Source organism: Balaenoptera acutorostrata, chromosome 16 (assembly GCF_949987535.1).
Source record: "Balaenoptera acutorostrata chromosome 16, mBalAcu1.1, whole genome shotgun sequence".
Taxonomy (NCBI): Eukaryota; Metazoa; Chordata; class Mammalia; order Artiodactyla; family Balaenopteridae; genus Balaenoptera; species Balaenoptera acutorostrata.
The window spans coordinates 47,066,559-47,090,880 of NC_080079.1; the positions used below are offsets into that span (position 1 = coordinate 47,066,559).

Below are 24,322 nucleotides of genomic sequence, written 5' to 3' on the forward strand. Positions count from 1 at the left end.
AATGCAACGTTGGTACCTTCCCTGCACTCAGACACCTGCCCTGCCCACCTCCAGGGCAATCCAGGGCTGTCCCTTCTCCCCTCTCTGTGAGCTCCAGATGAGGAACCACAGACAAGGAGAGCAGGGCTCAGGGAGGTACAGAGGCTTCCCTGGGTCCCCAGTGTGGTCTGGGACAGGTGGGCATTGACTGTGGGTCCAGTGACTCTTCAAAAGCTCTGTGGATTCTGATGTCTCCTCTTCCTGGGCCAGCCGCCCTATCTTGTACCTGGCCTCTGGGGAGAATGAGGCTCCCAAGGCTGGGCCAGGGATTCAGATACCCCAGAAAGCAGCTCTGGTTTGGGTGAGCAGAGGAGATGAGGGCCAGGGGAGGAAGTGGGACAGGGACCTGAGGCTTGTTCAGGCTTTCCTGAAGGGAAGGGAGGAGAAAGAGGGGAAAGAGAGCTGGGAGAAGCAGGCGTGAACTTAGCGGAGTCCACAAACTCATTCATCCTTTGATAAGGCGGCCATACAATTTATCATTCAAACTAGGACATTCTGAGAGAGAAAGGGCACTATTAGCGATTTTGTTGGGACAATAGGCAGACACTGGGACTGTTTGGGCATATCGGGGGCCAGGATCACTCCATTTTTAAGGACACTGAAAGGGCATCTTAACAGCATCACCGATACTCTTTATTGCCCCGGGGACTACTCCCTCTGGCTTCACTCTTTGGGAATCTTGAGATTCAGGCCCTCCCCTCTCTGGGACCCAGGCTCCAGGCCCTTTCTCCTTGGGCTTCCCGAGTACAGACCAGGCTTGGGGAGGCCAGTTGGGCTCCCCTTTGGAAGTGGACTCCCTGGAAAGGCATAATGATGGGGATCTGGCTCCTGCCCTCCTGCCACTTGAGAACATGGGCCAGGAAAGTACCCTGTGGGTTAGATCTGATTTTGCTATTCTAGAGAAGCCTACAGCTCTTTAGGAAAGAAAAAAAAAAAGTAGCCATTTGATGCATACTGTTATTATTACTGCATCCTCATTTTAGAAACATAAGAATTTTTTTAACTCATTAAATCAAGGAAATCTAGTGCTATCCTCTAACTTCTTTCCTTCTACTCAGGGAGGGTGAGACACATTCATCACTGGGTTTTATGTACACAAGACCAGTACACTTTTGACCACTGTCTACAATAAAAATTGCATTTGACATTATGAAACATACACACACACGTGTGAATTGTTCTTCCCTTTAGAAAGTGTGACATATGCCCATATTTTCCAATTTATTCTCTTCTTTTCTATTCAGTACTGTTTCATTTTTAAAAATTGCTGCTTTTGACGGGCTATACTGACTTCACAGCCAGAGTTTGCCTAGCATTTCTTCTAAATGGATTCTCATTTGGGGTCTGGAAATACGCTTGGGCCATATAGGGCAGAAGGGATCTGAAACCCGGCAGCCCTTGCCCACCGCCTCTGCCCGGGGCTCCGCTTTGCAAACAGCAAGGACGGGTTGTCTGGTGCACCGGAGCCAAAATGCCCAGGATCAGATCTGACTTCTCCACGTTCCAGCTCTGAGACATGAAAGCTCCATGGCCGCCCCGGACCTTGGTGCCTGTGTCCATCACATGGGAGAGGGCTGGTCTCTCGTGGGATTGTTGGGAGGACAAGAAGACCATGCCTAGAAAGTACTGCTATGGGCCTGGCAGGTACAGGCTGCACCAGAAATGTCAGCAGGATGGAAAGCACCTGACCAAGGGGTTTGTTTGTCCCCGCTGGGAACTCTGTCCTGCCCACATAAGGAAACGCGCGGTGAATGCATTAGCCTCTGGTTCCCCTTGGCCTCCTGAGCAGGGGGCAGGCCTTGGCTGGGCAGGTGATCTGTCAGGGGAAGAACTGGAAAGAGCTGGTCCCTCTCAGGCCTCGTTCCTAGGTGCCAAGGACTCGGCATGGTGCTGGGGGTTCCCACAGTGGCCAGAAGGACAGTCCCCTCCCCCAGAGCTCAGGAATGCTCAGAATGGCTGTTTCCTCACGGCCTACAAGCCTGTGTGACCTGGGCTGATGTTCCCGTGTTCAGGAAAATGCCTGGGAAGAGGCCAGGACAAGGTGAGAGCCTGTGGCTGCTTCTGGGGCCTTCTAGGCTGACCGGTCACTCCTCCCCCCGAGCAACTTGTACGGCTGCAGTGCACTGCTTGGTTGCTGCTCAGGAAAGCTGAGCTCAGACCCTGCTGCCACCCACCTTCCCGAGCTCTCGGCCCCTGGCCGGACCTCCTCCCGGGTCTGGCTGCCAGCATCTGCCTTTAGGCCAAGCCAGCAGCATCCAGGTGCCTGGAGCCCTCCACCTGGGCAGGGCAGTGGGAAAGACATGGGTACCCCTAGAAATGAGGCCGGGAATCCTGATGGTTATGGAGGTGGGAACCCCTCCAGTCTGTCACTTCCCACTCGTGTCTATTTGTGGTCACACAGCCTCCGTTTCCTGTAGCTGATCCCTGTAGATTGTTCTTTTCTGCTCAGTATTTCTGGAATCATTTTCCTCTAGGGCTCTTGCTGGGTCCTAATTTCTGGCCAGCCATCCTCTGCCCGTGATGAAGCAGCAGAGATCTTGTCCCTGGGGACCTGTATTGGCTGTGGCCGTCCTCCCCCTGAGCCCCCGGCTGCAGAGCCCAGGCCAGCTGGACCCCAGCCCAGCACTCGCCGCCCTCGTGGTCCGCACAGGGAGTGTGTGCAGGTCCCCATGGGGGGAGGAGCGCTCAAAAGGAGGGGCCTCTGGGGAAAGGGATGATTCTTTAAACTGGACTCACAGGAAATGAACCACTGTAGTTCTTCATGTGATGGGGACTTCAGGGGGAAGGGTCAGGCACAGGGGATTCTAGAGAAGGGTCATGTGTGTGACCACTGACATACGGACAGTAGAGTAAGATGAATTGGATCCAAGTAATGACTGACCAGTGTGACCTTGGGTGCATGAATGAACGCACAACCTTGCGAGCATGGCTATCTTTATTTTAGAGATGAGCAAAGAAAGCATCCAATATGATAGCATCCTGTTGATTTATCAGGCAGTCATTTAAAAAATATTTCTTTAGTACCTTCTGTGTACCAGCCGCAAAGGATAATTAGTGAGTGAAACAGACCGAGCCCCTCTCTTCCTGCGTGGTATTAAACCTCTCCTGTGGGGAAGCAGTCCGCACGCAAGTAAACACGGCAGGGGGTGCTGTGGACAGAAAAAAGCAGGAGAGGGTGCCAGGGCACATGCAGGTGAGGAGTGGCTGTACGGGATGGGGGGTCTGCAAAGGCTTTTCTGACGAGGTGATGGCGATCAGAGATGGAAGGAAGGGAGGGGGTAAACCATGTGCTTCCTAGGCAGAGACCACCAAATGCAAAGGCCCTCTGCCAGGGGCAGTCCTGGCCTGTTCAAGGGAGAGGAGGCCAGTGTGGCCAGAGTAGAGAGAGGTGACATCAGAGAGATGACAGGGGCCCACAGGTGAAAGCCTCTGTTGGCCACTGGAGGGTCTGAGTAGGGGTGACATCGCAATGCCCGGCCACCCTTGCTGCTGTTGAGAGGACACTGCAGGACATGACGGTGGGCCAGCTTAGGGGCTAGTGTAAGGATTCAAAGAGGAGATGACTGTGGCTTGGATCAGATGGTAGCATGGTGATTGGGTTCTGGATATATTTTGAAGGTAACTAATTGGGTTTGGTAATGGTTTAGCTGAGGGCTGTAAGATAATACAATAAATCAAAGACAACTAAAAGGTTTTGGCCTGAGCAACTGGAAGAAATGGAGTTGTTATTTGCAGAAATCGGGATGAGCAGGTTGGGGGAAACTGAGAATTAGCGGTTTCATTTTGCATATGGTAAATTTCAGAGGAGGAGCTGAGTTTACAAGGTGAGAGTCCAGGAGAGAGATCACTGGTTTCCTTAACCTTCACATGGAGTTCAAGGCCAAGAGAGTGAGTGAGTTCACCTGGTGCTTAAGAAGAGCATCTGAGGACTGAGTCCCGGGGTGTTCCTGTCTGGATGATGTCTGGAGGATGAGAAGGAAGCAGCAAAGGCATGAAGCCAAAGAAACAGCCAGGAGTGGTCTCCTGAGAGCCAACCAGAAAACGTGTTTCCAGGAGGGTGTTCCACGATGTCCAATGACGCCAAGAGATTGAAGAAGCTGAGGACTGATAACCGACCATTCGATTTCCCAGCAGGGCTCAATGACGCCCTCGACAAAGAGCAGCTCTAGTGGAGTGAGTGGTAGGGTGGGTTCAGGAAGGATAAAAGAGAGAGGAGGAGAGGAGGTGGATATAGGAAATACAGGCAACTTTTCTGAGGACTTTTGTGTGATAAACAGAAATACTGTAGAAGTTGTAGGGGGACCTAGGGGTAGAAGATACAGTATAGAGGCTGTTTTTATTTTTGCCTTGTTTTGCTTTCCAAGGGAGCTATCATAGCATGTTGGCATGATGGAGACAGTGAAAGATTGATGGTGCAGGAGATGGGGGAAGTTAGGAGAGATGTCCTTTTGCAGGTGAGAAGCACTGGGCTCCACTCCCAGGTGACAGCAGTGACAGTGGGTACAGGATGGACAGACAGTGGATGAGAGGGGAAGCTCAAGGAAATGCCCTTCTTACCTCTTCCTTTTATTCTGACATAGAAGCCAGACCATCAGCTGGGAGTGAGGAGGGAGAGGGGGATGAAGATTTAAAGAGAGAGGAAAGTGTGGAATCAGCACCCAGGAGAAGGAGGAGCAAATGGAACAGGGAAGTGTGGCAGCACTAAGGACCCACTTCTGGTGAGTGTCAGGAATTTAAACAGACCGGATAGCGGGGATGTACTTTTTTCTCTGAACTCCAGTCAGCTACAGAGGTGCAGGCAGGCGCCCTGTGGACTGAGTTAGATTGAACTGGGGATGGGTCGTACAGCAATCTGCAGCTACTCGCTTTCACTGCAAATCCAAGGCTCCTCCCACCCAGCCTCCCAATCCATAAGCACCCCTTGCCACTCTACTCTCCCCCCTCCATCTAGGGCTTCACTCTGCTTTGTTTCTGTTTGGTTTCATGGGCCAAGAGGTAGCTGCAATTCATTTGCTCTAAAATGAGTGTTAACTTCTGGAAACTTAGCAGAACAACCTCCTTGGAATTTGAGATTAGCTCCAGTCCCAGGTAGGACCACCAGCGCTTGGTTGTGGCTTTCCCGGGAAGCTGCTGCTAGGGTCTGTTGATGCCTCACGACTCGAGGACATCAGCTCACATATCAAATGTTTGTTAAACACCCACTATGACAAGCACTCTTCACCGCAGAGCTCCCCCAATCCCAACAGGACATTACAGAGCCTGCAGCCCAGCAGGGGATGCCCTGGGGATGGATGCACTTGAGAATCCATTGTCCCAGTTTGTTCTCATTGGACACATAGGCTGTGGGTGGACTGCAGCCTCCCCTCCACACATCTGGGGCTGGGCTAGAGCTCTCCACAGGCTGATGGTTCAGCCATCTCACCACCATTTACGTTGGGCAGGTTGGGTTGGTGCTCTTCAGGGAAGGAAGGGCATCTTGGTCCTAAACAGAATCTGTGTACTTTTTTATGGGGGGAGGGGCTTAGGGGATGCTTCTGGGTCATTTATCAGTCTTTACGAGGTAGCAAGCACAGGGCTGAGGGGTCTTTCCTTGGAGTTCAAGCTGAAGCCAGGGACAAACCGCAGAAAAGACCCCTGGGGAGGCTGGGGAGGAGGTAGGGAGGTCTCCAAAATGATTCCTTGTGCAAGTGCGAGCCCATGTCCAGAGCCTCATTGCTCCCCACCTGCCTTGCCCCCCATGCCTGTCTAATTGCCTCCAATGATGGTTATTCGGGTGTAATTAACAGAAATCCTCATCCTAGCTCTTGAGAGGGGTTTATCTGGAACACACAGAAGCCGAGGGCAGGGAGTGTGGCCGGACGTCCCTGTCCACTTCTCACCTGCATCTAGGACCTCCTGCTCTCTCACCCCCCTTCTCTCTCTGAATCTGTTTCATCCAGTTGTAGCTCCCTCTACGTCTCTCTCTCTCCAGCTACCCACACTCCTGAGAACAAGGCTCTCAGTTGTAGGCACAGAGAAACCCAGAGAACCCGAGGAAGTGTGAATCACAAATCTGCACTCCTCGGGCAGAAAACTGGACCGGGCAGCCAGGGTCAGGTGTCTAAACCATGCAATCAGGTGTACCGAGGGCACCCCTTCATCATGTTTCCCAGCTGTCAGGACCCCATCCGCATGGGGGGGGGCCAGCCCGTCTCAGCCGCCGTTGTGCAGTTTGTGCCTTACGCAAGGCTGCAGCAGGGGAGTGAGGGGCTGAAATCCAGCTCTCTCTGCCCTCATGCTGGGCTTCCCATGGGAGCTGCGCCCCTGGCAGAATAAGCTCCCATTTCTAACTCACAGCAGGACACCACGTGGGCTCACAAGGGCAGTCCTCGTGGGTCAGTAGATACTCCCCTCCCTGGAAATAATCTACTTCTCTCAGGTCTCAGCTTCAGCAGCACTTCTTTTAAGGAGCCCTCGATGGTGCTCTAAGCTTCCCTGACCCCTGGATGCACCCTGACCTACATTACCACGCTTTATGAAAATGCTCACTTAATTGCAAGACAGTCCCACAGACTACAGGCTCCCTGAAATCAGGGGGCACGGCAGCTTGCTCACCACAGTATCCATACTACCCACCTAGTACCGGGCCTGGCATGGCAGGTATTGTTGGCTGGCTAAATGAGGGCCATCAGCTGTGTAAAGCATGATAGGACATGGATTCATTTATTTATTATTATTATTTTTTAATGCAACATCATTCTGAAGAGTCAACATCATTCCGGGGAATTAATCCAGAGGTTAGGTTGTGAGTTCCTGGTGCTAGGATAGTGGTGGGACATGCTGGGACCAGCACTGCACAGGCACCGGGACACCTACAAGACCCAACCAACAGACTTTTCTCCATTTGTCGGCTAAGCGGCTGAAGCTCAACTTTTAAGATCACTTTGAGCTCCAGCTGGTATCAGAGCCTTGCTGAGGGTCTAAGCAGAGGCAGGCAGGATCTTATTCCAACACTGTAGACCCCGGGGAGCAGTGGGGTGAGAGAGAGGGAGCAAAATGGCTTCCACGCACAGGATCCCAGTCTAATCCTCACAACTCTTGGTGATTCTAAGCTCCAGCGTTATATGGGGAGACTGAGAGTCAGGCAGGGGTCTCAAATCACACAGTGAGCAGAGAGAAGACCAGGATTCAAGCACTGGCCTGCTAATCCTAACTGCCACGCCTGTCCCAGGACGCCACGCTGCCTCTTGACGTGGTCTCTGTAATCCTTCCTTCTCCCTCCAGTTAATCTGCAACTTGGTAACCACATTGCAGTCACCCTAGAAATACCCGGGATGTACTGAGCACGGGGGTGACGTGGTCACTTCTGGGCATGTGGGCAAGAGGGCCTGGAGGACAGAACAATCTGGATTTAGGCATTTGGGGGCTTTCGTGCTGGCCTCTCCTTTCCAGCATGGTTGACTGGATCAGAGAGAATGTGGTGGAAAGTGTGAAAGGCTGACCGACCTCTGTGAGGACAGAACCCTGTCTGTTGGGCTCAGCCCCTGTCCCCAGTATTCAGGACACTGCTGGCTGAATCAACATCTGGCTTCCAGCAGAGGCCCCGGTGCAGGACAGAAAATACAAAAGGTGCTGGGTGTTGGGCCATGCCTTTGGGGACGGGGCCTCTGTTGCCTTCTACTAAGCCTGAGAAGTACAGAGTGGAAGTTTCTTTCCCCACGGCTGACAGGCAAACACCCAGGCCCTTGCACAAAACTATCCCTTCTGGAGTAGCAGGCTGGCTCGCTTTTAAGAAGGGATTCCAGCAAAACCAAGGACATTCAGAGAAAAGGGAGAGCCTTTCCCCCTGCTAAGGACACAGACTAGGAGACGCAAGTCTGCCCCCAGAATTCTTGCCTATGATGAGTATGATTACAATGGCCTGTTTTTCACTGACTATTGCAGCTAGAATTACACAACCCCTCCGTGTTGGGTCTGAGGAAGAAAAACCAAGTCTGGAGAGTTCCAAATGGTAACACTAATTTCAAACCGTTGGCTGCTACATTTGAGTACATGTCTTTATTAGGAAAATTATAAGTGCATATACATCTTTTCATTGATATGACTTCAAAGTAGAAATTGTTGTTTCTCAAAAGGAGTTGTTACTTGTTAAAAAAAAAAAAAGCACACTGCATATAGAAAGCTGCCTTCTCCTGGACCATTTTCACATTATGTGGGAGATGCAATTTAAACAATACAAAATACAGTATTTATCACATTTAACACTGAACCCATCACTGCTCAGAGACTGAGAGTCCAGCGAGGTTGCAGAATAACAGCCTATGGGATTTTTCAACTTGACAATGTCAGTGATCTCCTTAGGGGACTTGAAGGTTTCCAGGGAACATTTCCCAGGGATGGGAAATTTCCCAGGGAATATGCATAGAGAGATCAGGACCCCACAGTTCTCATCCAGCTACAAAAGGATGCACCACCTGGGAAAGGTGATGAACTCCCAGTGAGAGATCCCATAGTGATAACACCAGGGGGCAGTCAGAAAAGGAAGGTCAAATCAGATCCAGTGAAAAGGCTTAGAAGTTCTCTGGACTTCACACAGTGGGGGCTGCAACCTTTTGCTACTCAGGCCCTCTGCTCAAAGCTGGCCCTCCTTTTTCTGGAGGACAGGCAGATAAGCAGAGGGTCCTTCGTGTGTCTCGCTGGGGTCTCAGCAGCTGGCCGGAGTGGGACAAAGAACAGTGCAAAACAACACAAGGCACAGATTCAGATTCCAACACACAGCACGTCTGTGAGTTCAGTCCCCCCAAGTCTTCTCTGCCTGGGTCCTGATGCAAAGGCTGGCAGTGGAGGACCACCCTGGAGGTTACATGGAGCCCAAGGGAAGGTCAGGTAGAGGCAGCGCTGGACCAGGAGGAACAGCTAGGTGACCCCTAATCAAAGTGATCCACGGAACTTGTATTTTGAAAGCAAAAGGGGATCAGGAGAGCCTTTTCCTTTGCAAATGGACTATTTAAATGCATATTTGCTTTAGCTGGGCAGTCTCCACTTAGGAGCAGATTGCAAGTAGAGGGATTGTCACACAAATCATTTTTCCTGCAGTTTCTCCTCTTATCTATTTTTCCCCCTATAGGGGAGAAACAAAAATTATTCTTAACTGTAGTCAAGATTTATTTAGGGCCATGTTAATTTTCTTGGAGAAAGAGATTTAATGGTTCTGGTTCATGGGTTCCAGGAGATGATAATTCCAAATTTTCCATGAGATTTTAAAATGTCTTGAATTACTTGGAAAATGACTCTACAACTGAAAATTAGATCATTTCATGTATACTGCAGGAGCCCTGTAGTGACAGGTTAACTTCAGAAGAGGGTTTTGAAACCAGCTCTGTATCCCTTATAACTAATAAAGGCCCCTCCATACTCTATTGTTTTCAATATAACAAAGCTGGTTTGAGGATGTGAATTTTTGTTTGGTTGATGGATTTGCGTCTATTTGCGTGAAGATCTAATTTAAAGGCATATTTACGGAAATGCCTAACACATGTTACTGATAACCCAAAGATTATTAAATCTGAGAACACCTACAATTCAAGATTATTTTACAAGAATATACTTTCTGCATGTTATTTACATCATCCTGTCAATTGATACATTTCCTTGTTTTGCCCTTCTTTTTTTCTACTTTCTTAATTAAAAAAAACTTAAACAGAGGGGAAAAGTATTAGTGAGACCAAATGAAAAACAAGACAAGCCAAAACCCCTCAAGTGCCTACCTTTTCAGAAAGTGAGATTTTTAAACTGTTTAATGCAACTCTACAAACTGCTCTCAGTAAAGGGAAACACCCTAAATGTCAGGATTTTTAAGCTACTTTCCCAACCAGCCCATTCTTTTCTAAGAGGAATGCCCTGCTGGATGTCCTGTAAGTACAAGATGACAGCGGCAGCAGAGAAGGTCCAGGGGCCACTGTGCAAAGTTAAGAGATGATGGGATCATCAAATGGTGAAAAAAATGAGGTTAGATTTTAATTAGGAAGGAATCTTCATGTCCAGGATTGATTATTTTATGGATTGGGCTTTCAAAACCAAAAAAAAGTTGAAAATTTTTTCTTGTTATTCCCCAAACAATGCTGACACCATGAAGACAAAACTCTCTGTAGTTCTGAGGTACCAACAATTATAGACGCCTTGAGGGTCTGCATCCTCGAAGGTCATACTGCTGCAAACCGAATTCCCTTGGGCTCTGTTGATCCAACATGGGTTTGTGATCATGGGGAAAACAAGGTTCCATCCAAAAGGATCACAGCCCTGATCAGAAACCTGGTCAAAGGCCCCAAGGGGCATCTCCTCACTCTCAGGCTTTGCATTTGAGGAACTGACAGTGCATGCACGGAGGACATTGGCTTTGAACAAAAACACAGGATTGGACAATGGACAATATCCCAAACAAGCCACAGATGTGCACAGTGCTTTCAGGACCGGGTAACACGAGACATTTTGATTTACTTCTTGGTGCCCAGTTTAAAGTAAAGCTTTGCTCTTGAGAGAGTCCTTTTCCTGGGTCATGGAGACAGTCTTGGATACACATGATGATGGATGAGAGAGAGAATGATGAGAAGGACGTGATGGGATGTAGAGGAGAGCTTGGGATGAGGGGTGAATCTCACCCTACCCTGGCCTCACACTCCTGCCTGCCTCAGCTCAGGGAAGCCCTGCGGTATTCGCCAAAGAGGCAGAACCCTGCTCTCACCCTGAGGAAGGGTGAGGCTCCTGCCTGGCGCCCCAGAACCTCTCCCCCCACCCCCCGCCCCTGCACAGGGCAGCCTTCACTAAGGTCTGCCCACGCTGACTGGTGCTGACACCTCCTGGTGGCTCTCCACCCTGGACATGGTGATGTGGGCAAGGCTCCCTCGGTCTGGGGTTCCAGCTTGCACAGCTCAGAAACCTCTGGCTAGATAATGGGTTCCGTGGGAAGGACATTATAACAAAGCAGGTAAAAGAATGGCCTTAATCTAAGTTCCTATCTGTCGCCAGTGATGCTGGATAATCAGACTAAATGAGAAATAAACGCCATATATTTTGCTACATAATCAAATGGTGAAGTAAGGCAAACTGTGCAAGACAAGGCCCTTGGAAATGCATTCAGGCCTGCCTGGGTGCAGGGGAGTGGCTACAGACCCTTCCTAACACTGATTTCAGACCTGGGCTCCTACTGTAAGGTTTCCTCAGGCGTCTGACCCAACCTGCGCCTCTCACATCTTGAACCTCCTGTTAACAAGAACAGAGGGAGACACCATTAAGGCGGGTTCCTGCAGTGGCCGGGCCGCACACCTGAGACGCTGAGTCCCGCTCCAGCCGGGGACACACCCCTGATTTCCAAATCTCTGCGGTGCTTCTGCCTTCCGAGACCCTGAGCAGGGGGACTGAAGTGAGAGAGACAGCATGGCAGAAGCGAAGGATAGATGGAAGGCGGGAAGCGGAGAGGGCAGGTGGGCACAGCAAGCACAGGGCGGATGGACGAACAAGGGCACGGAGATGGCATGGCACAGTGGTCACAAGGCAGGACGAAGTGCGATGCCTTAGCCCAGCATAGACATTAAGCCCCAGGACCTCTGGGCTGGCGCGGCGGAGTGGCCCCGGAGCTAGGCGCCCAGGCAGCCGGCACTGGGACCGCGCATGCGCACCCAGTGGCGGACGCGCCAGCGCTGCCTAGTCAGTTTCAACCCACAACGGAATGGAGGTCCAGCTCTTCGGCGCTTCCACGGCGACCCTGCCTTCAGCGGGGCTGAGGCCCGCTAGTCAGATACAGTGAGGCCCCAGGGCCAATGGAGTCATATAAGGACAGACAGGGGCTTGCCTATGTTTTTTAATGTGGGTCCAACCCTCTGAGTCCCCGCAGCCCCGGCTCCCCCCGGAGAGGTGGCAGATGCTGTCTCCCTGGGCACTGCAGAAAGCAGTTTGTAAGCTATTGCTTACCTCAGGGAAGCAATAGCTTGACCCACAGTTGCTACAGGGCAAACAGCTCTCCCAGAACAGACCTGTCACCCTCTCTGGCACAGAAAGGTACTGCTCCTGCTGTGTGAAAAAGGGAGCGTGCAGTCACAGGTCTGACCCTCTGCAGGTGCTTTTTTAAGAGCAGCGCTACCCTGGCCAAGGTCCTGCAGACCAGCACTGCTGCTGGCTTCCACGGAAAGGACTGCAGCCCTGGGTAGCCCAGCAGCCATCCAGAGGCCTTCGGAGGCACCACAGGCAGGATGAGGTAAGTGGGCAACCCACACGCCCAGGAGCAGGCCTGCCATCCCTGTTGCTGGCAAGAGGGCCACAGGCTGGGGGAGTTAGCCAGGTACAAGGGATGGCAGTGGGAAGTAAAAGTCTTTGGCTACAGTGCCCTAGGGGGACACTTCTCCAGTGAGGAAAAGTAATGGCTGTAATTCCTTATGCTGTAATTAAAAGGAGCGCACTAAAGCGTGAGGGGGACACAGCGCTCCGTGACCCAGGTGACAGGCAAGGGCCTTGGGTTTCTTCTCCTGAAATCCATGTGCTCCATCCTTCAACCATGTCGTCTTTCTGGACCCATGTACTGAAATTATGACCAGGGGTCTGGGGTACAGGGTGAGTGTGTGTCCCTGTGTGACAGGGGGATGGGGAGAAGAGTAGATATTCAAGGTTTCCCTTTTCAAAGCACTACTGAAGTCAGGGCCTTGCTCTCCCCTGTGATCCCCCTCCTTCCAGCACAAATTGGAGAGACTTGGCAAGAAAGCTCAGCCATGAATCTGTGTGTGTATGTGTGTTGAGGTCGGGGTGGTGAGTGAGGACTGAGGCGGCTGCGTTCCAGAACTTAATCACTTGGGGTCACGCAGAAGGGGGAAGGGGATAGGCTAGGAGTCCCCAGAGCTACAGGCCCTCCACACACCTCCTCTGCATCAGGGACCTGTTTAAAGAATCTACAAAGTGAATTGCCCTGCAAAGAGGCTCCCTGAGAAGCATTTCCACAACTGCCCTCTGGAAATGCAGAGCTGTCAGCCATTCTCCCCACACGGTCTGAAGAAACCCACCCAAGCTTGGAGGTAAAGCCACTCATACAGCGCCAGGCCCAGGGAGGGAGCGGCCAGAAAAGTCCTACCCCGGGTGGCAGAGTGGTGGAGAGCCAGGCAACAGGCATTTGGGGAAAGGAGTCAGTTATCGCCTGCAAATGGCACGGCCACAGCCAGCTCTGCCCCGCAAAGGCAGCGATGCCACCGGCAGTGGCAGATGAGAGGGTATCAGGCACATGGCCCTTGCTGGGTGAGATGCTGGCTGCTGGGCCAGCAGACCGCTCTGTGCACAGGCCAGGTGGCCACACGCTGGCCTCAGACGGGAACGCAGCTTGTAAGAGTGTGGAGCTGTGTGAGCTCTGAGAGCTCGTGATCATGGGCCTTGCGAGAGAGGGAGCGGAGGGCAGGGTGGAGGCTCATCAGCCCAGGGTGATGCTGGAGAGAGACCCTGGGCCATTCTAGATGGAGCCCTGGGCCATTCCAGATCCCAGGCTGTTCTAGATAGAGTCCTGAGCACACAGGCTCCGTGTCACAGACTCCAACCCCGGTCTTTGTACAACTACTTTCTTCTTAACTTAGCAGACCAGGAAAGGCCCTAAAAAGCACATAAATACAGGACCCGGGGTGGCCACAGTGGCGGCAAAGTGCTGCTCCCCCACGGAAGTCTGAGCGCCCGCCCGGGAGGCAGGGGCTCTGCCCTGGAGGAGGGTTAGGGCAGATTTACAAAGCGCCGGGAGACACAAGAGCAGAGTGCACTGTGGTCCTTCTCGAGGTGGCAGATAACTAGTTTTTCCTTTTCTGAGCAGCCTTTCTCTTCTTCTGTCGCTTCTTTTTTCCTATCTTTTCTTTTTTCCCCACTTTTTCTTCTCTGCGCCCCCTTAGATAAAATTAGTAGAACCATTAATAACGTTGAAATAAACAGGAGTCTTTCTCAGTCTGCACAATATTTAAAAGTGGCCCGTGTATTTGTTTAACCCTGTCTTTAGTCTCAGGCCTGGAGGCCCCTGGGCAAAGCACTGTCTGTCAGTACTTCATTAAAATAAATCAGATATTTTCCCCAATTCAAAAAAATGTTAGATGGGCTTCCAGAACACAGATACCCGTGAACTGGTGATAGCAGTTGGCCATTTGCCAACTTGCCCCTGGTTCCCGCTCTTGCCTGAGGCTTCTAACAGGGATGAGGACTTGATATCCGAAAGGGTGGGAAGGCACGCCCAAGGCCAGGCCGGACTGGTCTTCTGTCTCACCCCAACCTGCTCTCCTAGGGCTTCTTTACATCTCAATGCAGGGCTGAACTCTCTGCTTTATCTTTAAAATCTCTGCATTTCAAATCGAATAAGCTTTGGAGGTTGGAGGCCCAAGGTTCAGATGGCCAACCAGGAGAAGAGAAAGAAGGCAGCCTTATCCCACCTTCTCCTTTCTGGATGCCTGTGCGCACCCCCTGGGAATGACTGGGATTGTTCTGGAGAGCAAGGGAGAGAGCTGGTTAGCAGAATTTTATTAGAGCAACTTTATTAGAGCAATTGGCTCTTGACTGTCACATTAAAATGATTCAAGCTGAATGGTATTTAATGATTTATGGGGTAAGGCCACCTGTTCCTGAGAAAGCTTGATATTAGCCATGGGCTGGAATTATGGGATTTTTACATGGGAAAATGTGAAAGCTGGATATTATGAGGATTGAGTCTCTGGAGATTACATGGGGATGTTAGGAGAACCGAGGAACAGTAAGAAGGGGAAAAGGAATTAGTGAGCCAAATATTATTCTTCAGACAACTAGCCCCACTGCTTCTACCGGGTTTAAAAAAAAAAAAAGACATAAAAACTTGAGCTGCAGATCTAATCTGCTCCTGAGCAAGGCCCATGTGCTGTCACTTGCATGTGAACTCGGCAGGAGGGATGCAAGGCACCTGACCAGCAGGCCAGCTTATCTGAATAAATTCCAGAAATGTGTGTGAGCCCCATGTCTGACAACTAATGGACTTTATCTCAGGTAAATAAATTCCCACATACAGTAGGAGGTTTATGCCATGAAACGATGAGCATTTTATTGCTAGTGCATATAATGTCACATTTGATACAATTTTAGTACAAGTGAAAAAATACACTGTGGGTAACATTAAAAAGCTGCAGTCACACTTATATATATTTCTTTACAAATCGCCAGTAGTTTATGGTAATAGAGAAATGTAACCTACTGACATTCATATGGCTCCACTTCAAATATAGGAATTGTTCGACTATAAATATATTCTGAAATACATTTGTTTACTAAAGTAACGTTTAAAAAATTGTGCACGAAAATATATATAAAAAAATGCCTTGCAAAAAGTTACAAATACCACCAGGCCCATCTGTGGATCACATTTATGCAGGGGATTTCATCTTGCCAACATTTCTGACTGGAACCTGAAACCATCTTGTGGCTTCAGGAGGAGGGGTTAGTGGCAAGAGGCTCATTGATTCATCTATTTTTTCACTTCTGATTTCAGAAACCTCAGTTTGTAGAGCCTCCATGGCATACATAGGTTTCAGAGGCAATCACAGAAACCAAATTCCTCAAAGCAAGCTCTCAGATTGAAAACTGCATTTGATTCTGCAAAGACCGTCTTTCGTGGGAAGGAGGAGACGTGATCTCATACCCCCAGCAGAGGGCCAGCCCCGTTCTGGAGGAGGCCAGAGAAGGATCTCACAGAGGGCCTGCAGAGGAGGGGCGGGCAAAGGGAGGAGGGGGCCACAGGGTGGGAGCCCCTGCGGTCACCTTCCTCCAGCTGGGTGCGTACAGAAATGAGAAGCAGAAGCGAGATGAAAGCATATTCCGGGAGGCAGGGAGAGGCCGGGAGTGACCCGGAGAGGGTCTCTGAGCACAGTCCCCAGTGATGGCGGTTCTACATGGATCCCACCCATCCAATCACTGAGCTTGAAAGAGGAGGTGAAGGTAGTGGCCGCCGCCTAGCACTGGTCAGCATGTGGGTTGTCATTTCAGGAGGGGCACCCCCTGCAGGAGTCACCCACTGCCTTCCTCCGAGCCTCAGCGTCTGGAGGAAGGATGCTTATCTGAGCTCCCTGCTTGGCCGTCACCTGACTGTGCTCAGACTTCCCGGGGGAGAAAAGGAGAATCTCCAAAACAAACCAAATACAAAGCTTGAAGTAATCATCGATTTAAAAAAGGGTAATGAGAATGATGATGATTGTGATGATGATGAGGGAACCGACTGGTGGGAAATGCTATTGGGATGATACAATTTCTTAGAAAAACCCCAGTTATAAAACAGCCAATGTGAAAGGTACGGGGCACATATGAACACACGCTGCGATATTGTACCGTAGGCTATAAATGCAGTTGTCTACATGCTGGACAAACCTCTCGCCCGTGCCCAGGTCAATGCGCTGCCCCCCAGGCACACCTGTCCTCACCATTCAGGCCTTCCTCCCCCACACACCTTTGCCCTTTCATCTCACACGGGTTTAGCTTTCCTCAAGTGGATCTAGTGGAAAGTCCTTTTTGGTTGTTGTGCTTACTTGTTTAAAGCTTTCTCCAGGTATTCCTGAATCCACTTCAATTTCGGGTCGATGCACACTTGTCTATTGTTGTTCTTCAGCCTTGCCCTGCCAAAACAGAAGAGGCGACAGTGTGAGCTGATCGGAAGGGAACATGGCTGTGACCTGGACATCTGCTCATCCGACACCCAGGTTAGGACCCAACTGGAGCGGGGTGCCCCACTTGGCAGGCTCAGGCTCGGGAGGAACCCCAGGTGTGCTGGGGAGACAGCGCTAGCCGTGCTGCAAGTTTTACCCCAGAGACACCGGGGAGTGAAGAAAAGTCTTTAAGGAGTCCAGGGAGAATTCACACAGGGAACATTTGAGTTGGCTTTTTTAGGATAAGTAGGAGCTGGGCAAGTGAAGTAAAGGGGGAAGGAAAAGCAAGAGCAAATAGCCCAAAGGGGTAACAGTGCAGAGAGGATGTGAGGAATTTGGGAGACAGGACACTCAAGAAGCCCGCGGCCAGATGTAAGGGGCAAAGCAGTGGGGCTTCATCTGCAATTTTGTTTATGACGGGAACTTGTGGGGTGGCAGAAGCAGATTTTACTTTTGATGGACCATCTTGATAGTACATGGAAGACAGACTTAAGAATAAGCCTAGAGGCAGGAGACCTACAAAGAGGTACCGCATAGTCTGGGGGATGGGGAGAGGTGAGAGTACAGTGGGGGGAGGTGGGGAGGGCAGGGGAGAGGTAGGGTAGGTAGTTTGCCAGAAAATGGTTTCCAGAGAGATTTTACAAGTTCACTGAATGTTCATGGTCTCATTTGTTCTTTGAAAGTTCGTACTGCACCTTCCTCCCAATTCTCACCTTTACTCAGAGCCTCCCTCCCTGAAGACTCCTGGAAGAGGACCTGGACTTATCTCTGGATCCCTTTCCATAAAGCCCCTGGGAACCAGGTAATCTCAAGCAGCCCGAGGACACCACCGCCCAGCCACTTGGGGTCTAGGAGGACCCGTGCAGCCAGCACAGAGGCTCGTGGACACCACGAGTCTTCACATAGCCTGCCTGTTGAGTCAACGAGCTGTGCAGAGGGCCTGGCTCGGAGCAAGGCGGATCCAGGTCCAATTCTGGGGATTGCTGTTTATTAATGTGTTTGCCCCGAAAGACCTGAGGATTCTATCTGGCTTCTTCAACCTCGAGGCAAGGGAACCCACAGAGTCTGCACCGCAAAGTGGGCCCATCCTCGCTGAATTCATTATCTGATTAAATACTACTCAAAAGAGAGTATTTTATTACAAGCAAAGAAAATGGAAAAAAAAAATTCGTCTTCTAGTGCCCTAAAGCATATTGTAAATGAGAAACACATTCAAGGCAGCAAAGGCTAGAGAAAAAGAAAAGTCAAACCTAAAACCAGTTGGTGTTGGGTGGAAAGTCGTCAGGTGGGTGTAGCTTTTGCTCCAACTGCTGTGTCCCCGTCCTGCTTTTAGTGCTGGGACTTTTCAGGAGGTGAGCTCTGCCCGGGAGACCCCGAGCCTCAACTCCCCGACATCTAGACACACGGCCAAGCTCGCTGTGAGCGGCATGGGGACACACGGGCCCTGGAGGGCCGAGCAATGGACGGCCATGTGTGGCTTTCTTTCTGGACTTGGCTCAGCCTTCTGCTCTCCAGGAGGGATCTTAGCGTCTCATGTATGTGTGATTTTGGTATGTCTCGTTTCCCACATGGATGAAATCAAATGTTAGCAGCTGCCATCAACACCAGCAAAACTAAAACCTTGTGTGTTGGCTTTCAGAAAATGCAGTTAAGTGAGCTGGTAATTTTGAGTTTCACCGAACAGTTTAACGATGACTTCAACTGAATTTGAGTCTTGTGAGTTTGTGCTATGTGATAAAGGATTAAATTAGGGCACCAAAGCCCTGAAATTGGCAGAACTATTACCAGCAAGGGGCTGGCTAATTTACTGTACTTCAGCAGAAAGAAACTTTGGTGAATCCCATGTTTCTCCAGTCTAAGGGTGCATCTGAATGTGCTCCCATCTCTTGCACTAAAGGGAGGAAGCTTGGAAAGAAGAGGCAAGGGCCCTCTGTGAGTGAGCACAGCACCAAGGGTTAGGGCACCAAGGGTAGGAGCAGCTTTTGAAACCCCTGCCTGGTGGTACTGTCAGCTGCCTCTAATTATGCCAGGTTCGAGCCTGGACACTCGGCATGTGTCATTTCTCTAGCTTTAACAAGTCTGCGCATTGGGTGTTACTATGCCCATCAAATGTAACATCCCTGGAGGATGATGTTCGGACTTACACGATCTGAAGGGCACAATTCGGAGTGTTGAGGATTTTGAGATGCTTGACATTGGCTCTGGCGACGTGGCTCTCAAAGAATCGGCAAGGGCATCTGTAGCTCAGGCTGACCGGTTTCCCTAGAGAGGTAATGAGAACAAAGCAGCTTGTTATTATCCTGCTAGGCCTTGGGGATACAAGTGTGTCTGAGTCTGCAGCCGAGTGATCAGATGGTGGAATGAGGGTAGGATGGGGAACGATGGGAGGAGTCATGGGTGCATCCTGGCAGAGACCTTTCCCTTGGGCAGCACAGGGACCTCTGAGTGGGCTGAGGCTCAGCTTCTACAGGGCAAGAGGCCAGAAGAACCTGAGGAGAGCTGGACCCTAGGAGGGTAGGGAAGCTAAAATCGGAAGGCCCCTGCTCGGGTGTCTCAAGATAAAGGACATTAATCACAGGAGAGAACTGTTTCAGTCCAAGGTACTGAGGTTCCTAGTTATCCTTTGCAAAATAAACTCCTCCAGGGCCAACTGAGAAAGACTTCCCGATTCAGGGAACAGGGAGGGGGAAGAAGGAGTCTCTAGGCTCGCGCTCTCCCAGGAGCCACTGCAGCTGCCCTGGGAATGCTCCCCTCCCCCACCTGCAGTCTTCTCTGTCCTCACATTTACCTTAAGCCAAGGCAACCGCAAAAGAATCCCACTGGCTTCCTACCTGGGCGTCCCCAGAGGGCAGGCAAGGGCCCATCTTTTCCCCTGCACTTCCAGGGCTGGAGGCAAACGTGGCTTTCATTGCCTGTGCAGGGACGCTCCAGCCTCCTGGGTTGTATTACATCTTTGTTTGCCAGTTCACCAATTTGCAAAATGCCATAATTGACACTCATTAGTGTAAATTAGCAAAGGGCTCCTGCAGAACCCACAGCTCACCCTGGAAGTCTAGAATTGCAAGCCCCGGGGGGTGGGGGGGTGGGTACTGACATTTGTGTGTGTGTGTGCGCGCGCGCGTGTATGTGTGCACGCGTGTATGTGTGCGCACGCGTATGTGTACGCGTTTTCTGCAGATTTTATCCAAGCCCTACTTAATACCCCAAATTATTTGAATTTGTGGATCCTTTCATCAGGGAGTAAATGTATGTCTGAGAATATTTAGTCCAGAGATTAAAAAAAAAAAAGTTTGCCTGTTTACAGAGCTCCCAGAGGCCTCCTGGTGGTTCTGAAGTTCCGTATTTGGGGCAAGAGAGCTGGGGAAGCTTGTGAGTGAGGGACTTCATTTTTTTTCTAAAGGCTGAATTCCGTCGAGAGGTGGCATGGCCAACAAGTCAGGGGGAAAGCAGACCACCTGGCCCCCCAAGACCAAACTCGACTCCCTGAAAACCAGGAAGAAGAAAGCCTGGCTTCAAGGCTCTCAGTGACTCGTGGCACTGGAGAGCCTGGAGCAGGCTTCAGGTTTACACCTGGGCTAAGTCCAGAAAGTCGCTGCTGGGCCTGGCTTTTAGCAAGTGCACCGGGTCCCTGCAGAAGTCTGTATGGCCCTGTAACCAGATCACCTGGGAAAGTGGCCTGCAGCTGGGGGCTGGGTGGCCAGGGTAAAGGAAGAGCCGAAGGCTCCCCTCCGAGTGTCCTGCCTCCAGGTTCCCCTGAAATTCTCAGGGGTCCTTCAGAGCTGAGCAGAACCGGCATGTGGGGCCCACTGGTGAGTCAGGACTGGTCCCAACCCCAGAGCAGCAAACTGGAAGGTGCACAGTATGACAGCTGCTGGGGGCAGCGCTGTGCAAGATGGGGGCTGCTCCTCCCCCGTGTTCCTGAGATGCTGTTCTGAGTCCATTAGCCAAGCAATGGCGATCAGGCCAGAAATCAGAGCCCGTTCTGAGCTCAGAACACAAGCTTTCTCTTTTTCTCCTCTCCCCTCTCCACCTCCTGGGATTATCCATTTCCTTCCAAGGCAATTTTTATTCCTGCTCCCAGGACCCAGTTGCCTGCCTGTCAAGTGGAGAATTTCAACAGGTTTTTTAAAGTGACAGAGCCCCAAGTGTTCTTACCAAGAGAGCTAGGTGCTGTGTCCACCTGGTGACCTTCCTGCCAGCTTTTTGTCAATATTACTAACTTTTCCAACTGTTTTGCATATGGGTCCGTGTACAGGCAAGAGGCCTGACTTGTCCAGATGTTACGCAGGGTTCGGGGGAACTTGGCTTCTGGTGAACTTGGCTCCGCTCCGGAGCAGTCCTTCCACTCTAATGCAGAGACAAGAGCCCCCAAGCCAGCCCCTCCAGCCAGGCCTGGGAATGGGGCCCACCCTGGCTTTAACCCCTAGAAGCGCAGGGCAGCCGGGGGCCCAGCTGCTTGGCTGAGGTTAGCCAATGGAGGGAGGGCAGGAGCCAGAGTCAGAGCCTGAACAAGGGGACCCAGCATGGGTACACAGGCTCCAGGTGGTCAAAAAGTGCATTCTGGCCTACACGTGCAAGGAGAGCCCGACCAAGCGGGAGCCCAGGACCCTGACTTGGTCACTTGGCTGCCAAGAGGGCAACTCAGATGGGCAAGCAACCAACCCTTCCCGGAGTCAGGAGGAGTCTGTGGATGAGGCCCCCACTCCTTCTGTGCTCCCCCCAGGTCAGCTGTGCCCAGGACTCAAGGACCTGGGTCCTTGCATTCTAGTCACTTCTGCAGTTCCCCAGGGGAGGGGGCAGCTAGAAGAAGCACCGTTCCCACAGCTGGATGATGACACCTCTACTCTCACCAAACCACTCAGTTGTTAATACCCAAACCGGAGTGTGCCCCATGACCTGGGTTGGGGGTGTCAGTGTCAGTGTAAAGACACAGGCTAGGTTACTTTTTCAGCTTACAGAAAAATTCTGAATTCCCTTTGGTGCCAGTCTCTCTGCGGCTCTGACCAGCAACTTGCTACACTTTTAAAGAACACTTCCCAGGTGGTCAGCCACCGGCCAGCGAGAATGCAGCAGTGGTCTTCAGCCGGCACCTAGCAGACTGCTCCAGGGCCTGGGGCCCTGCACAGACCTCAGCTGCACCGAGCACAGTGTCCTTCAACCCTCTGCGGGATTTGTTGGAAACTTCGCAGCCAAGAAAGCTCAGCATGGCCTGACCATGCTGACATGGTTTATTTTGTGTGTTCAGAGGCAACAGTTTATTTTGGTTTGCAGCCGTGGTGTCCTGTAACAGGACAGTGAGATTTCGCTTAAGCCTCAGAAGGAAAAAAGCTCTCTCCCTCTCAGTGAAACGATACACCACCTTCCCCCACGGCCTAAAGCCTTGGTGATTGAACTTTGCTGCAGCGCTCACTCCGAGACAGAGTAGTGCTCGCCCGTCTGGCGACAAAGGCGCCAGCCTGCAGGTGTGTTTTGGGGGCTGGGCAGGCGCATGCATGACCCGGATCGCCCCTGGGCCTCTCCTGGGTGACCCCAGGAAGAGGCAGGGAAGGCACTGTCTGGATGCGCTTCCAGCTTCGCCGCGTCGCTGCGGACCGCGTTGCGGTACAGAAGCGCAGCCAGGCGTTCGCCGCAAACCCGACAGCTGCTCGGAACGGTAAGACTGCGAGGGACGCCTCGCAGCTGCACCCGATCGCATTGCCACCACAAGCAAGTCGCGATGCCAGACAGGCTTTGCAAAGCGCTCTCTCCAACAGGAACCGCAGACCGCCTTGGCGCGGGCCGGGGCAGAGCAGCCGTGGCCCCGCACGGAGCCAGGAGCCCATTCTACTCTGGAAACCGAGCTGGGCCGCGGGAAGGCACTAGCTGGGAGGTGGATGGTCAAGGGCCAGGGACCCGCGGCTCCCGACTCGGCTCCACACCTCCGCGCCCTCCCGCGCCGGCTCCGAAAGCGCCCTGGGCGCGCTCGCACCCAGTTATCCTGCCCGACCTCGCTCTGCAGCCCGCCAGAGGTCTGGCGGCAGCTCACGCGTCCCGGAACCCGAGCTCGGCAGCGGAGTGCGAGCCTCAGCGCGGGGGGCGCTACGCTGGGGACCTCAAACGCCGCACGCCGAGGGAGCGCGCCCCGCGAGGTGGGCTGCCTCGACCTCCCGGGTGCAAAGCGGCGCGGATTAGGTTCGCTCGGGACGGCGCGGGCCGGGGCAGAGGAGCCGTGGCCCCGCACGGAGTCAGGAGCCTGGCGCCTGTCCACGCCTCCGTCTCCGGGCGCACTCACCGTCGCTGAGGCACAGCGCAGCCAGCACGAGGGCCAGCACAGCGAAGATCTTGGCATCCATGGCAAGAGCGGGCGGCGGGCGGACGGAGGCAGGACGCGGAGGGGATGCGACTGCGGAGAGTGAAAGTGCGGCAGCAGGAGGCGCGCGCCCAGCACTTTAGAGGCGAAAGCGGGGCGGGGTGGGGCGGGGCGGGCGCGCGGCAAGGGGCGGGCCTGGAGCCGAATTCTGCCTGCGGCCCGGGGCTCTGACCAGAGTCCCCTCCCACGCGGCCGCTCCCCCTGTCCCCTCCCTCCCACCCCTGCTCCGCGCCCGGGATGCTCCTGGGACTGCGGTGCGCCCCAGCCTTTGACCTCTCGGTTGCGCTGGGCCCTGCGTTGTAGGCCTAACCTGCACCGAGGAAGCCAGCTGCTCAGTGAGGGTCGCGGATGGGACTGGTTACTGCTCCCATTATGCAGATGGAAAGATTGAGTCCCAGAGGCGGGAACAGAATGAGAACCGAGGAAAAACAAACAGGTCGGTCCTAGAGGTGAGGACCAGCTAGGCCAGCGGCGTCCCGGGTAGCGACTCCGATTCCAAGCCAAAGCTATAACTTATTAGCCGAGCCTCAGTTTCCTCAACTGTGAAATTGAAGCTCTAAAATAGAGTGCTCTGCCACCAAAAGGAAATAATGGCAGTTCGCCCCGGAGGCTCTTAGTAAACGTGAATTTACTTAGCCCTTTGCACCTCTGCTCTTTCCACTGTGAAATGGAATAAACCCAGTTCCCACCCCGCGGAGGGGAACTGTGGGATTTGACTTGAGATTCCCCACCCAACCACCACGAAGTGCTCAGCACTGCGTCTGACACATAGTCTGTACCCAAGAAATGGAAGGTAGAAATAATTGTTTACACTTCAGTTATTTTCTCCCTCTCCGCAAAGGATGCCCTGCGCCCCCCGAAGTGATGAAAGAACTCCCCTCTCCCCCCACATCCAGGAGGGTGCTCCTCGTCTTTCTGGTCCAGAGAACTACACCCACGGGGTTGTCTCTCGGCGGTGTCCAGCCCTCCTGGCAGGTTGCCGCACCCTAACCTGGACACCCGAGATGGCCCCAGCAGAGCACAGGGTTGCAAGCAGGAGGTCTGGGAGGCGCAGGGGTGAGAAGAGTGCCCTTCTGAGCCTCGCTAGTGGTCACAAGCCTCTCCGGCCACCTCCCTCTGCTCTTTCCCTCATAACCTGACAATGGAGTGGATTCTGTCCCCGCGTCCATTCAAGGGGTGTTCGGTGGGGACAAGTCTCTGGAGTCCCGGATCTCTGGCCTTGGGGGAGTGGGCGGGGCCCGCCCGGCCTGGGCTCAGCTGCTCCAACTGGGGGCCAAGGGAAGGGGCAATC

At 52.4% G+C, this 24,322-nt stretch overlaps 1 protein-coding gene across 3 annotated transcripts in view; it reads right to left on the reverse strand.

Moving 5' to 3' along the window:
- Positions 1-23,115, reverse strand: part of CXCL12 (C-X-C motif chemokine ligand 12) — a 28,241-nt gene extending 5,126 nt beyond the window's left edge. The window contains exons 1-4 of one of the 3 annotated variants that reach the window (XM_007176315.2): positions 22,954-23,111; positions 18,827-18,944; positions 16,566-16,652; positions 8,058-11,277 (exon numbers count right to left, since the gene is read on the reverse strand). In XM_007176315.2, the coding sequence (XP_007176377.1) occupies positions 11,262-11,277; positions 16,566-16,652; positions 18,827-18,944; positions 22,954-23,014 (282 nt within the window). In that variant the 5' untranslated portion in view covers positions 23,015-23,111 and the 3' untranslated portion in view covers positions 8,058-11,261. The other 2 variants (XM_007176316.3, XM_007176314.2) reach the window with 2 other exon arrangements.
- Positions 23,116-24,322: the final 1,207 nt, after the last annotated feature.